Raw genomic sequence first — 12,443 nt, forward strand, 5'->3', positions numbered from 1 at the left:
CTAAAATGGTAGGAAAATTCGTTTGCAAAAGCCAAAGGTTCGAAGCACTATGTCCCGGCGTGTACACCACGAAAGGAACAGCATTCCTCTTTCTTGGTCATTTCCATCCTTTATTTCTCAACCTACTTGGCAAGACGAATATAAACATCCTTGATAGAAACCGTCCATGGGCTTTTCAAAATCCCTTAAAGTGGAACGCAAATATTTTCACGGCTCCTTCCCGGTGCCCTTCGCTCACCCTAAAAATGAGTTTTTAACCAGAAAAACGAAAGCGCTCCTCTAGGTTCGCACATCTTATCTCGCACTAACTGGAAGCTTCCCTAAACGTCCAGCACGCTGTTCCAGCCTTTAAACAGCTTTTAACACCCAACCCAAACTCCGGGATCGCGGGGTCGGGGCAGCTACTGAACTAGCCGATGGTTCTCCCCGCGCAGGGAAGTGAAGCAGCAGGAGGAAGAGCCCGAGGTGGACGTGTGGGAGCTGCTCAAGAACGCCAACCCCAACGAGTACGAGAAGATCGCCTTCCAGTACGGCATCACCGACCTGCGGGGCATGCTCAAGCGGCTCAAGCGCATGCGCAGGGTGGAGAAGAAGAGCGCCGGTGAGCGCGCGCGGCGGGCGGGGGCGTGGCCGCGCTGGGCCGAGGCGGGGCGTGGTCGTGACGGGGGCGTGGCCGCGGATGGCGGGGGCGTGGCCGCGGATGGCAGGTGCGGAGTCCACACATCCACGTGGATCCAACATCCTTGGCGGTCTGAGGGGGTTGCAGTTTGCTGTGGTTTTGGTTAAGAAGTGAAGGAGCGCGAGAGAAAGCAATTTAAACGGACCCGTAGCGCTTCAGAGGTTCCATATTCAGTCCTTGTCAACTATTGGTTTTATAACGCATCAGGGTGGTGCTTATTGTGTTAGCGTTCAGATAGAACTTAAAGGCTGTCTCTACTTGCTTTTAAAAATCTGTCCGTGATTTCTAAATCTCCCTGTAAACTGGCTGAGAAATGGTCTCAGAGAGAAACAAGTGATTTATTTTGTTTCTGTGGTTCAGATTTTCCCTGTGCACCGGGGGTCCTAAAGGTGTTTCTGAGATAGAACAGCCACAACTATGGAATTGTACCATAACATTCAAAATAACATTTAAAAAGAAAAGGGCAATTACAAACACATGAATCCTATACTGACAGTATCTTTCCCCCATGCTGGTCTTTTTGACTTTTATCGTTTAGTTCTAATATGTGTCTTACAGTAGATGATGGATGGTTTTTTCAAAGCTAGCTAACCTATGAGAAAACATGGGTTGCGCAGTGCTAGAATAAGCTTGGTGTGAAGAAAATACAGGCGAGACAGCATGTTGCATTTCACACTTATGCTTACTTTCCAGAGTGAGAATTATCTTTAATTAAGAACAAACCTTAAAAGGTTAAAAACTTACCTCTATTTCTCTGAAATTTACTCTGTTCTATATAATACTTATTTCCAAATCCTGAGTTCCTAATCCTATTTGTAAAAGGTGTTTTTAAAACGCCACTATTTAGGCAAATTGCCATAATACAAAACTTTTGATAAACTTACTATTGAAATAGTGGAAGTTATCGAAAGGAACCTTATGAAGCACTGAATTTATCTGCTATATTATGAATTTTAAGAAATTATATGGAAATGCAAAACGATGTCAGTGATCCTCATAGTAATTGTGCTGGGAAATAAGCATTTTATTTTGAAAGATGTTTTTATTTGAAAGGCAGAGTGACAGAGCGGAGAGAGAGAGGTCTTTCAAGTCCTGGTTCACTCCCCAAATGCTCCCAACAGCCAACGAAGGCATCCCAGGCTGTGGCTTCACCGGTTGCACCACAGTGCCTGAGCAAGGAGCAGGTTCTTTGCCACCACCAGCACAGCACGCGCCAGGGCTGAAGAGCGGACAGCACGTAATAAGAAAAGAGAAGTCATTTGAAAGTGGGGCAGTCAGAGCAATATTCCTTCTGTAAGAGTGGGTCCTGTCCCAAGGCCTTTATGCATTTCGGGAGTCATACTTTCTGTTGGTTTGAATAGTGTGGGGGTCCTTCTCTGACGGACTCATCTCCATCTCTGCCAAGAGGTCCTCAGTTGGACATCTTGTGTCTGGGGGAGCAAAACAAAGCATTTGGCCAATGGCCATAGGAACGTGTGCTGCCTGCGAGTCTGGCTGTGCCACCCCGGGACCCCTGGCAAGGCAGCACCTTGCTTCATTTTCAAGCATTTGGCACTGGTTCGTCTCTCTTTAGTGCCCTCCACAGCATCTGAACCTACCACCTTAAGAACCGTGGCTGCCTCTGAAGGCTGCAGCTCTTCACCAGCTGCTGCCTTGCATTCAGAACGCTTCGGAGGAGTTTCATTCTCAAAACACTTTGTTTCTGCCTGCACTAATTTTTTAAGAATTTTTTATTTTTTATTGGAAAGGCAGAATTATAAAAAAGAAGGAGAGACAGAGGGAAAGATCTTCCGTCTGCTGGTTCACTCCACAAGTGACCACAATGGCCGGAGCTGAACTAATCCAAAGCCAGGAGACAGAAGTTTCTTCTGGGTCTCCCACTTGGGTGCAGGGTCCCAAGGCTTTGGACTGTCCTTGAGTGCTTTCCAAGGCCACAGGCAGGGAACTGGAAGAGAAGTGGAGCAGCCAGGACAAGAACTGGTGCCCATATGGGATCCCGGGTAAGCAAGATAAGGACTTTAGCCACTAGGCTATCGCCCCAGGCCAATCTGCAGTATTCTTAAAGTACAGTTTCATTCAAGTGCTTTTAACACAGATTCTAAAAATTAGATCAATTTAAAAGTTTGTTACACTTTTATGCTTCTTTTGAAAATCTGTGGATTCTCTAAGTTTTTAGATCATGTTATTGTTTATAAATGATTCTGGAATTCTGAAATCCCACCCTTGTTTTTTCTTCTCAGAGACTTTTTTTCCATTTGTTTTAGGTTCTCAACCATGCCCTATTTAAACTCATAACACATGGACACATACTAATGTTTCACTTTTACTTCTATGCACCAGCTTTTGCAAAAATTCTGGATCCTGCATATCAGGTTGATAAAGGAGGCAGAGTGAGGTTTGTTGTGGAATTGGCAGATCCAAAGTTGGAGGTGAAATGGTATAAAAATGGTCAAGAAATTCGACCCAGTACAAAGTAAGTGAGCTTTGTAAATAATCAGTGATAAACAATAATTTGACTTAAGTTTCTGAACATTTTATTTTTAGTTCTATCTCATGGAGAGAGAGGGAGAATTTAAGTCACTTTTTTTTAAATATATTTTGGAGCCATTAAATTTAGTGGTATATAAACTAAGACTTGTTTTATATTTAGTTCTATAAACCATTTCAAATGATTCTCAGTGGTGGTTTTGTGGCACCACAGGTTTTAGGTACTAATTTCAGAGCATTGCCAAACTTCTCATTTCTTAAAGATCAAATTTTCTAAGATTTTTAAATATGTCTTTTACATACTGGTTGGGACTCAAACCTTTTAATTCGATGACTTTTCCCCACCCCCACAGTAATATCTATATCCATAATAAGCAAATACTTTCCGTGTTCAATTCAGGCACTGTCTGGAGTGCTTGTAATAGCGCATCTGAATAGAACTAGTGACTGCTGAGGTCTGAGGTCACAGGGATCTAAGCCTGTGTTTTGTTCGTTCTCCCAGATGAAAGAGGCCAGCTAATCCCGGGTGTCCGATGCTATCTCTAGGCTATTATGAACCTACTTTACAGAAATCCTTCTCAATCAGAGAGCTTTTCAACTCCACTCTATTTTTTTAAGCCACATGTACGTTTATAAAAGACTTTAATCCTGGAAATCTGTCACTTCTGGAATACGATTAGACGGTTTCCAGTTTCTTCATGTGACCAGGCCAGCAGAGTGACTTTGTGAAACTGATGTTTAGTCCTGGTGTAAAAACCTCTTGAAGAGGGCCTCAGTTTCCCCAATCCACCGTTTTACTCCATTCTCTTTACCTAGAAATGCTGCCTAATGTTTTGTCTTTGAAGTGTTCAGTTTGAGAAATTGCCAAACCTGATTCTTTTGTTTTCTAGCCTAGTCTATTCTAATACTTTTACGTACTTCTCCAGGTCATAAAGAATAAACTGTTCTTATTTTCTTGCCGTCTAGTTTTCTTTTCCAAATCCTTGAGTTCTTTTTGTTAGATGGTAACTGTGATATGGCAGAACCAGTTATTAGATTCCCTTAAGAGAATACCACATTCTATAGAATTACTTACTAGTAAGTAAGGCTAAATTATTACTTAAATTACACGAGTTTTTGCCCATTCGATAAAGCCTACTGTGTCCCTGGGATAGACAATAAATGGAATATATGCCAATGGGTTGCATCAAGTTTCCACCCACCTGTGACATACATGAATTGATAAAGTATATTCAGATATCAAATCTCTCTGACACCCTTAGCCAACCCTGTTTTCTAGCAGTGGTTAAACAGTTAAGGGGGAAACTATGTAATCACTGAATTATATTTGAAGTAAAATCTTTATGTGAGAAAAGCAGAAATTATCCAGTGTATGTAAATATATATATATGTTACATATTGTAAGTGTGGATCTTTTAAGGTTACTACATAAATGATAGATCAAGATGACACTGCTGACTTCCAGAGGTTCTTAAAGAAGATAATACAATCAAATTCATAGACTTCATTTGTCATCTTCCTCCTATTTAAAACAGATACATCTTTGAACACAAAGGATGTGAACGAATCATGTTTATCAACAACTGTTCACTGACGGACGACTCAGAATATTACGTGACAGCTGGCGATGAGAAGTGTTCCACGGAGCTCTTCGTCAGAGGTGAGTGAGATGTCTCACCATAGTCACCAAGCGCCAAGGGCTTCCCTGCTCCAGGGTAATGATTAAAACCGAAGTGATGAGGTGAGCGATTCCCAGCAGAGCTAATAACACCTGAGGAAATGACCTGGCTGACCCATTAGCCTGGATGAGCCCAGGATCCCCTCCACTGAACTCCTGTAGTCTCTAGGTTTGTGGAAGCCAAAGGGAACAAAACAATTTCTTAGCACAATGATCTTGTGGTTTTGACTCAAGACAAGCAGTATTCTGCAAAGCAACCGTTCTACAAGTAGCTTTTGAAATACATCGATTTACTGAGTATGCCTTGTCTCACACACTCGCCTGATCACCATGGAATTTTCCTCAAAACCATCCTGTTTCAAAAAGTGGCACCAAAGTGCATCATTTACCAAGGAGCTGGGGGCGGAGCAGGTGTCATGATCCCTGATTTTTGTTCTGAGATTCTCTGGGTGGAGACACAGCTGGAATCTTCAACCAATCAGAGACTTTCTGTGTCAATTCCCATTCAAACCCTCTACCACCAGGTCTCCTACTTGCTGAACGGAATCTCAAAAGCAAAACCCAGGATTGTCAGCTTTTAGTTTCGCCGAGAAGAAACATTTGAAAAGACTCGGCTGGTGTTTCCACCCCTTGAACCACAGCAGTGACTTCTTCAGTGTCCCATTTTTACCTGTGATCAATCAGGGCTCCGAAGGTCGGCTTTGGCTATTCAACGGTTCTCATTCTCTCTTTCTTCATCCTAGAGCCTCCCATTCTGGTGACTAAACAGCTGGAAGACACGAATGCGTACTGCGGGGAGAAAGTGGAGTTAGAATGTGAGGTGTCTGAGGATGACGCTAATGTCAAATGGTAAATCACTTTTCCGGGGTTTGTTCACTTCTAATAGACAAAGGTACCTTTATAGTTGACAGCACAGGAAACACAGCTTTTAAACTTTGGGTAAGAATCTCAGCCTCACTTGTGTTCGTAGTGATGAGAAACTAAAACTATGTTAAGATATTGATTTTTTTGTTGTCATGGATTTGTTTCATTTTGACTGAAAAATAATACAAAAACCTATACTGGCCCTGGTGCAGTGAGATAGGCACTTTCTAATAAATGGAAACACGGGCCCCTCTTGTCTGTTTAACTCCAAAGCCCACAAGAGCTGTCCCTCTCCCTGTCATTACACCAAACAGGCAAAACATGGAAAGCACATACGTAAGTTTTCAGGTCAATCCTCCCCACTTCTAATACAGTTACAGTATCCCACAAAAGCATGTTAAGTTGCAAATTACCAGAATCACCAATTCCTTTAAAAAAAAATGCAAACTGGGTTTTTGTTTTTGTTTGGTTTGGTAAGACTGGGAGTGTTTTTGGGTTTCTTGTGAGTAACATCAACCTTAAGAAGTAAAAGATTAAAAATCTTAAGTGCCATGCTCTTTTCAGAAGCATAGTAAGTTATACATCAGGAATCTCCAGTCATTGGGGTAGGTTGTTCAAGTTTATCTAAAGTCACAACTGTGTGTAAAGTGGGTTCTGAGCTCAGGTGTGGCTGATGTCCGCTCTGAGTATCTGCTTCTGAGTGGTCTTGAATGACAAGAGAAGATTCAAGTTCTTTTCAAATAATGTTGTAGGCAATCCTTGTTGTAGTATGAATCCACTGACATTGCAAAACATACTTTCGTTAACTTAAAAAAAAATTGTTCTTGTGTGGCTGGTAAGTGCCAGAAACTCTGAAAAGGACTGGACTGCAGCAATCAGCAAGGCCAATGGATGTTATTTCCTCAAGAATGTTTTCTAACGCTGTTTTGTAATCTATTTTAACTCAGGTTTAAGAATGGTGAGGAAATCTTCCCTGGTCCAAAGTCAAGATACAAAATTAGAGTTGAAGGTAAAAAACACATTCTGGTCATCGAAGGAGCCACGAAGGCTGATACTGCAGAATATTCGGTCATGACAACTGGAGGCCAGTCATCCGCTAAGCTCAGTGTTGACTGTAAGTAACCCTTGGGACGCCGTTACACTGGCTTACTCATTATGCTTGTTCATTATGTCAGCTGACTTAGAAAAATTCCAATGTCTTTTCCTTTGTACTGGTTATAAATTGGAAACTCGTTAGCTGGATTCCATTCTAGCTGAGTGTCTGTGTGAGATGAATCAGGATCGCTGAGGAAAAAGAACAGTAAAACACTGATACTGAGAACGTACCCAAAAGTTACCTGCTAGAAACGTTACCCAAATGGTTGTAACTAGAGGCCATATATCCAGACGGCACATACTTAGATTCACTAAATCCCAAAAGTAGAATTATTCCTTAAATAAACACTCAATATTCTGCCATTACGTTGGGGTTAAGAAGTCCTTCAAACCCAGGGTGGGCAATGGAGAGCACTGTCAGAGGCCGTTTGCCATTTTAGTTTAATATCAAAGCATTTTTCAAGCATAGGCAGATCCTTACCTGATATTTCTATGTACTTGAACAGTTTTAGTCAGGTCTACTATAATGCAGATGACATCTTTCTAAAATCATTAGTACAAAGTCATTAAAAAAAAAAACCGCAGGATTTATAGGAGAAATTGGATTATAGGCATAACATGCACGAAGTTTACCAGTAGCACATTAATAAAGTAAAGCCTAATTTTAAAAATAAGAGCAAAGGTTTCCACACATTATATGTAAGAAGTACTATAGTAAATGTTCACTTTTCTTTGAAAAAAATTGATGTGATTGTGACTCCTATCCCGTAGGTAAACTGTCAGCACTTGTTGATCAGCTTGTGAGGCGTGCGTGTGTGCAGTTTGCATCTTAACATCCAGATCAGCTTAGTCTGATGCACTTTGCACTCAGTTTTTCTCAGGAATGAGACCATGGCTCATCAAGCAAGCAGTGTGTATTACATTTCATTTATTCTCTATTGTAGCCATTTGCATTGGAACAAACTCTCATTTTTACTAAATATTTTTATTTATTTGGAAGAGTTACACACAGAGAGAGAGAGAACACTTCCATCCACTGATTCACTTCACAGATGGCCACAATGACTGCGGTTGGGCCATGTGAAGTCAGGAGCCAGGAGCTTCTTCTTGGTCTCCAGGTGACAGAGACTCAAGCACCTGGGCCAGCTCCTGCTGCCTTTCCCCAGATCATTGCTAGGGAGCAGGGTCGGAAGTGGATCATCCAGCACACAAACTGGTGCCCATGGGAGATGCCAATGTCGGCCTCACAAATCCTCACCTTGAAATCAGGTGCTACAGCTGAGCTGCTTGTGCCACTGCGAAATGCCACACTACAGCTCTTTTGGAGTCTGGGTTTGGCATTTGTGACGGTCTGTTACCTCTCTAGTGAAACCTCTGAAGATCTTGACACCTCTGACTGATCAGACTGTAAAACTTGGAAAAGAAATCTGCTTGAAATGTGAAGTCTCTGAAAACATAACCGGAAAATGGACTAAAAACGGTCTACCTGTTCAGGAGAGTGATCGGCTGAAGGTTGTTCACAAAGGGAGGTGAGCAAGCTGGGTGGGCCACGGTGAAGGTGGGTTCCATTGCCACTTTCCCTCTTCCTAGATGGCATAAGAAGCAAGTTGCGTTTATGAGGAGTTTCTGCGTCATCCAAACATGAGATCCAATTTGGGTCAATAAAGAAGATAATGAAGTCTTCACGTTTCTCTCCCTTCCCTCCTCCTCTCTTTCTTCCTAGACTGAGCTAAAGAAGTTAACCAGACCAAGACCAGGTGTCTTTGCAGTTTGAGTCTTAGATGATCTAAATCTTTGTACAGTTGTAGAGATATTTTTCTCTTCTTTCTCCAGAATCCACAAGTTAGTCATAGCCAGTGCTCTCATTGAAGATGAAGGTGATTATGTATTTACACCAGATGCCTATAATATTACTTTGCCTGCCAAAGTTCATGTTATTGGTAAGTAGATACAACCGATCATCGATCATTACAGAGTTGCATTTTTGTTCACTTTTCTTATCCTGGGGTTGTAATATGTTCAAGCCATTTAGAGAAAAATTACATTAATTGATATTAATCACTAATCATAAAAAGTTGCTTCTCAAATCTTAGAATAAAATAACTTTACAAGGTCCCAGTCACCAGCTATGTCCATCTTTCTTAAATTTTTTTTGGTCAGATACAACATTGGTTGGCACCCCAAATTTTAGGCTTAGTACTAGGTGAAACATTCCCATGGAAATAACTGATATGCTTAATATTCCAGATCCTCCTAAGATCATCCTGGATGGCCTGGATGCTGATAATACAGTGACAGTGATCGCAGGAAATAAGCTTCGTCTCGAGATTCCTATCACAGGAGAGCCACCTCCTAAAGCTATTTGGAGCCGGGCAGATAAGGTTGGTTCCACATGTGCATGTATATTCACAAATGTACATATAACACACACACACACACCACACGGGACTCAAAAGCTCATGTAAAATGCATATTATTTTTTTAAAATTCTGCTTAAATTGCAAAACACTTTTTCGCAGCAAAGTAAATTGACCTTTAACCCCATTTTCCTACAGACTTTGTGAGCTCCTCTCACACACACACATCCAGCCCATCATGCTGTCTGCCTGCCATGAGTCAACGGAAGGGAGAAGGCCACCACATATCAAAGGACACAGTGCAGATATAATTCCTTTAAGAAGGCAAGATGACTAGTTTTCAGGCCAATCTAATCATTGGTCATTAACGTTCATATTTCTGATTACCTACTGCGTGGCCGAGCTTATCTTTTTTGCACATTTTCCCATCTTTCATTCTAATGGGTGTCATGGCAGGCAATGAATTATGACATAAAGGAACAAAATCCTTGGGACAGTGCCAAACACTAGGAAGAAAAGTATAGAGTAATATCATGGAAAGTGGCCATATAGTCAGTAACAGCCTCTGGTTGTAGTCAGGTACTCAGGCCCAGAGTAAGATTAATATGTTGGAAGGACAGAAAGAAAGCCCAGTGGCTGAGCCAGAGTAAGTGAAGAGGAAAAAGAACCTTAAAAGGCTGGTGTGGAGAGCGGGGCCAGGCCAAGGTGATCCTGAGGCTTCCTCTGGTCCACACTTGAAGAGCAGGGCATGAGACTCGTATTCCAACCCGAACTGTGTCACCGGAGCTGGATTTACTCACTCACATGAAATTCCCTACAAACCAGCAAAATACATGAATTATGGTTTTGAAGACACTAGACATCGTGAGAGAAAGTGAGCCTGAAATGTGGTGAACAAATGAGATAGATCCTATCATGACCCCAGTTCACAGACATGAGAGTTCCCAGGCAGTGGCAGAAGGAAGAGAAACCTGGACAGAGCCCCGTGGACTCACTGACTTTTGAATTAGGACACACACTGGAGAGCCACACAGAGAGAGCCCTGCAGCCTTGCTGACGCTCCCTCTCACACATTCAGCAGACATTCCTGAGCAAACTACCCGAGACTGGACAAAGGACGTGTCATAGGATCAAGGAGAAGAGGACCGGCACCCACACAGACCATGGACCAGAAGTTGTTGCTTCCTCCTTGCCAGGCTTGAAAACCCTCATTATTCATAGACCACTGAGTGCACTGAGTCCTCGGGAAGGCCTTGCCTGTGTGTGGGAGCAATGCCTGCTGCACTGCACGCTGTTGTGGGCCAGCTGAAAAAATCATAAACACAGTCCTACAAGGACAGTGTCTGAGTTAATTAACTGCATTGTAATGCAAAGCTTAACTTTTATTTAGAAAAGAAAACAAAAATATCAGGCAGTCAGGTATATAAAATTTACATTAGCTGCCATCCAACCCATCAAGGCAGGGAAGTAAGCAGAGAAACACAACCTAAACCGGGGGAAAAGTCAATCAAAGCTAACCCAAATCTCACACATGTTATTACAATGAACAATCAAGGATGTTAAAAGATTTTTTTAAATTAATTTTATTTATTTAATTGAAAGATGACACAAAGAGAGGAGAAATTTTTCATATGCTGATTCACTCCCCTAAATGGCTTCAGTGGTCAAGGCTGGGACTGACTTAAATCAGGAGCCGTGAACTCGGTCCAGATCTCCTGCGTGGATGACAGGGACTCAAGTTCTTGGACCCTGACTACTGCTTTCTCAGAAGCATTAGCAGAGAGCTGGCTTGGAAGCAGAACAGCAGGAAATAGTGTTTGGAATAGGGAATGAGTGTTTCCTTCGCTTCTGTCTTTTGAGGGTAGATAGATGTGGGATTAGTATCTCATTAAAAATATCTTTTAGCCATGGAGAAATTTAAATACTAGTACGTGTTCCCAAAGAGGATATAGAATTGGGGTCCCCAAAGAGTGAGACAGAACTAAACATTTAAATAGTAATGCCCCTCATATTTTCTAAATCTGATAAAAGCTCTAAACTCATGGATATTTTAAAAAAGATCCCTCAATAAAACTGAATATAAGAAGCACTAAGAAAACTATAGCAGGGCTCATAATAATTCAGTTTCTCAAAACAAGAGATAAAGCAAAAGTAATAAAAGCAGATGGAGGAAAGAGTCACATTCAGTAGAGAAGAAAACAGGGAGAAGCAGTGTGCTAGCATCTTTAGTATTGAAGGAAAATGTCAGTCTCTAGATGCACACACTAGGGATAATTTTAAGAAATAAAGGCAAATAAAAATGATTTTGACATACTCAAAAGCGGAAAGAATTCATTACCAGCAGACCTATATGATGAAAAATGTCAAGTCCTCAAGTCAGAAGTAAAATGATTCCACATGGAAATATTTCCACCAGGAGCACCAGAAGCAGTGACCACATACACATGTAAAATTCCTTCTGGGTGTCAGCACTGTGGAACATGGGGTAAAACTATCACCTGTGATCCTAACATTCCATATGGGCACTAGTTCAAATCCTGGCTGTTCCACTTCTGATCCAGCTCCCTGTTAATGTCCTGAAAAAAGCAGCAGAAGGTGGCCCAAGCATCTGGAATACCCCTGCACCCATATGGGAGACTCAGATGAAACTCCAAGCTCCTGGCTTTGGGCAGGCTCAGCACTGAGCAGTGCAGCCGTGGTGAGGTAAATCATGTGGGATAGATTCTCTCTCTCTAAATAAATAAATATTCAAAATATTTCTTGTTATTTTTCCCATTTGTATGCTTTTAGATAATTGTCTAATCACACATGACAATGCAGTGTAGGGCTTATAACATAAATATAAGAAAAAATTATGACAACAAAACAAAGTCAAGAAGAGACAAATAGACATAAGAATTATGACAGTGAAATGAAACATTCTGTTATAAGTTTCTTTTGTTACACATGAAATAGTAAAATGGCACTTGGTAATAGATCATGCAATATTGAAGACGCTTATCATTAACCTTGAAGAAGCCACTAAAATAGTGAAACAAATAACAACTCAGCAAAGGAAATAAAACTATAGAACATTTAATTAATTCAAAAGGAGATAGAAAAAGAAGCACAGAGAACAAATGGGACAAGTTATAAACAAATAACAATAGGATGGAAATGCAAAGAGAAATAGGTAAATGTCAGAGTTTAGAGCTCTTTTCTCAATAGTTTATACAACAGAGAGGCAGAAAAACAATAAGAATATAGAAAACTTCAAAAATACTGTTAGCCTTCTTGAACTGAT

General features: G+C 41.3%; 1 protein-coding gene and 1 long non-coding RNA gene across 4 annotated transcripts in view; one reads left to right on the plus strand and one right to left on the minus strand.

Moving 5' to 3' along the window:
- Positions 1 to 12,443, plus strand: part of MYBPC1 (myosin binding protein C1) — a 74,980-nt gene that overhangs the window by 35,589 nt on the left and 26,948 nt on the right. For all 3 annotated transcript variants that reach the window (XM_040984248.1, XM_040984257.1, XM_040984241.1), the window contains 8 exons: positions 435 to 601; positions 3,020 to 3,152; positions 4,702 to 4,826; positions 5,588 to 5,693; positions 6,656 to 6,822; positions 8,170 to 8,332; positions 8,637 to 8,743; positions 9,051 to 9,184. In XM_040984248.1, the coding sequence (XP_040840182.1) occupies positions 435 to 601; positions 3,020 to 3,152; positions 4,702 to 4,826; positions 5,588 to 5,693; positions 6,656 to 6,822; positions 8,170 to 8,332; positions 8,637 to 8,743; positions 9,051 to 9,184 (1,102 nt within the window). The remainder of the gene's footprint in view (positions 1 to 434; positions 602 to 3,019; positions 3,153 to 4,701; positions 4,827 to 5,587; positions 5,694 to 6,655; positions 6,823 to 8,169; positions 8,333 to 8,636; positions 8,744 to 9,050; positions 9,185 to 12,443) is intronic.
- Positions 6,930 to 9,241, minus strand: LOC121159284. Its single transcript, XR_005884330.1, has 2 exons — positions 8,290 to 9,241; positions 6,930 to 6,992 (listed from the first exon to the last, which is right to left on the minus strand). It is a non-coding gene; the product is annotated as an uncharacterized LOC121159284 (long non-coding RNA).

Source organism: Ochotona curzoniae, unplaced genomic scaffold, assembly GCF_017591425.1.
Source record: "Ochotona curzoniae isolate NIBS_2020 unplaced genomic scaffold, NIBS_Ocur_1.0 contig_1014, whole genome shotgun sequence".
Classification (NCBI taxonomy): domain Eukaryota; kingdom Metazoa; phylum Chordata; class Mammalia; order Lagomorpha; family Ochotonidae; genus Ochotona; species Ochotona curzoniae.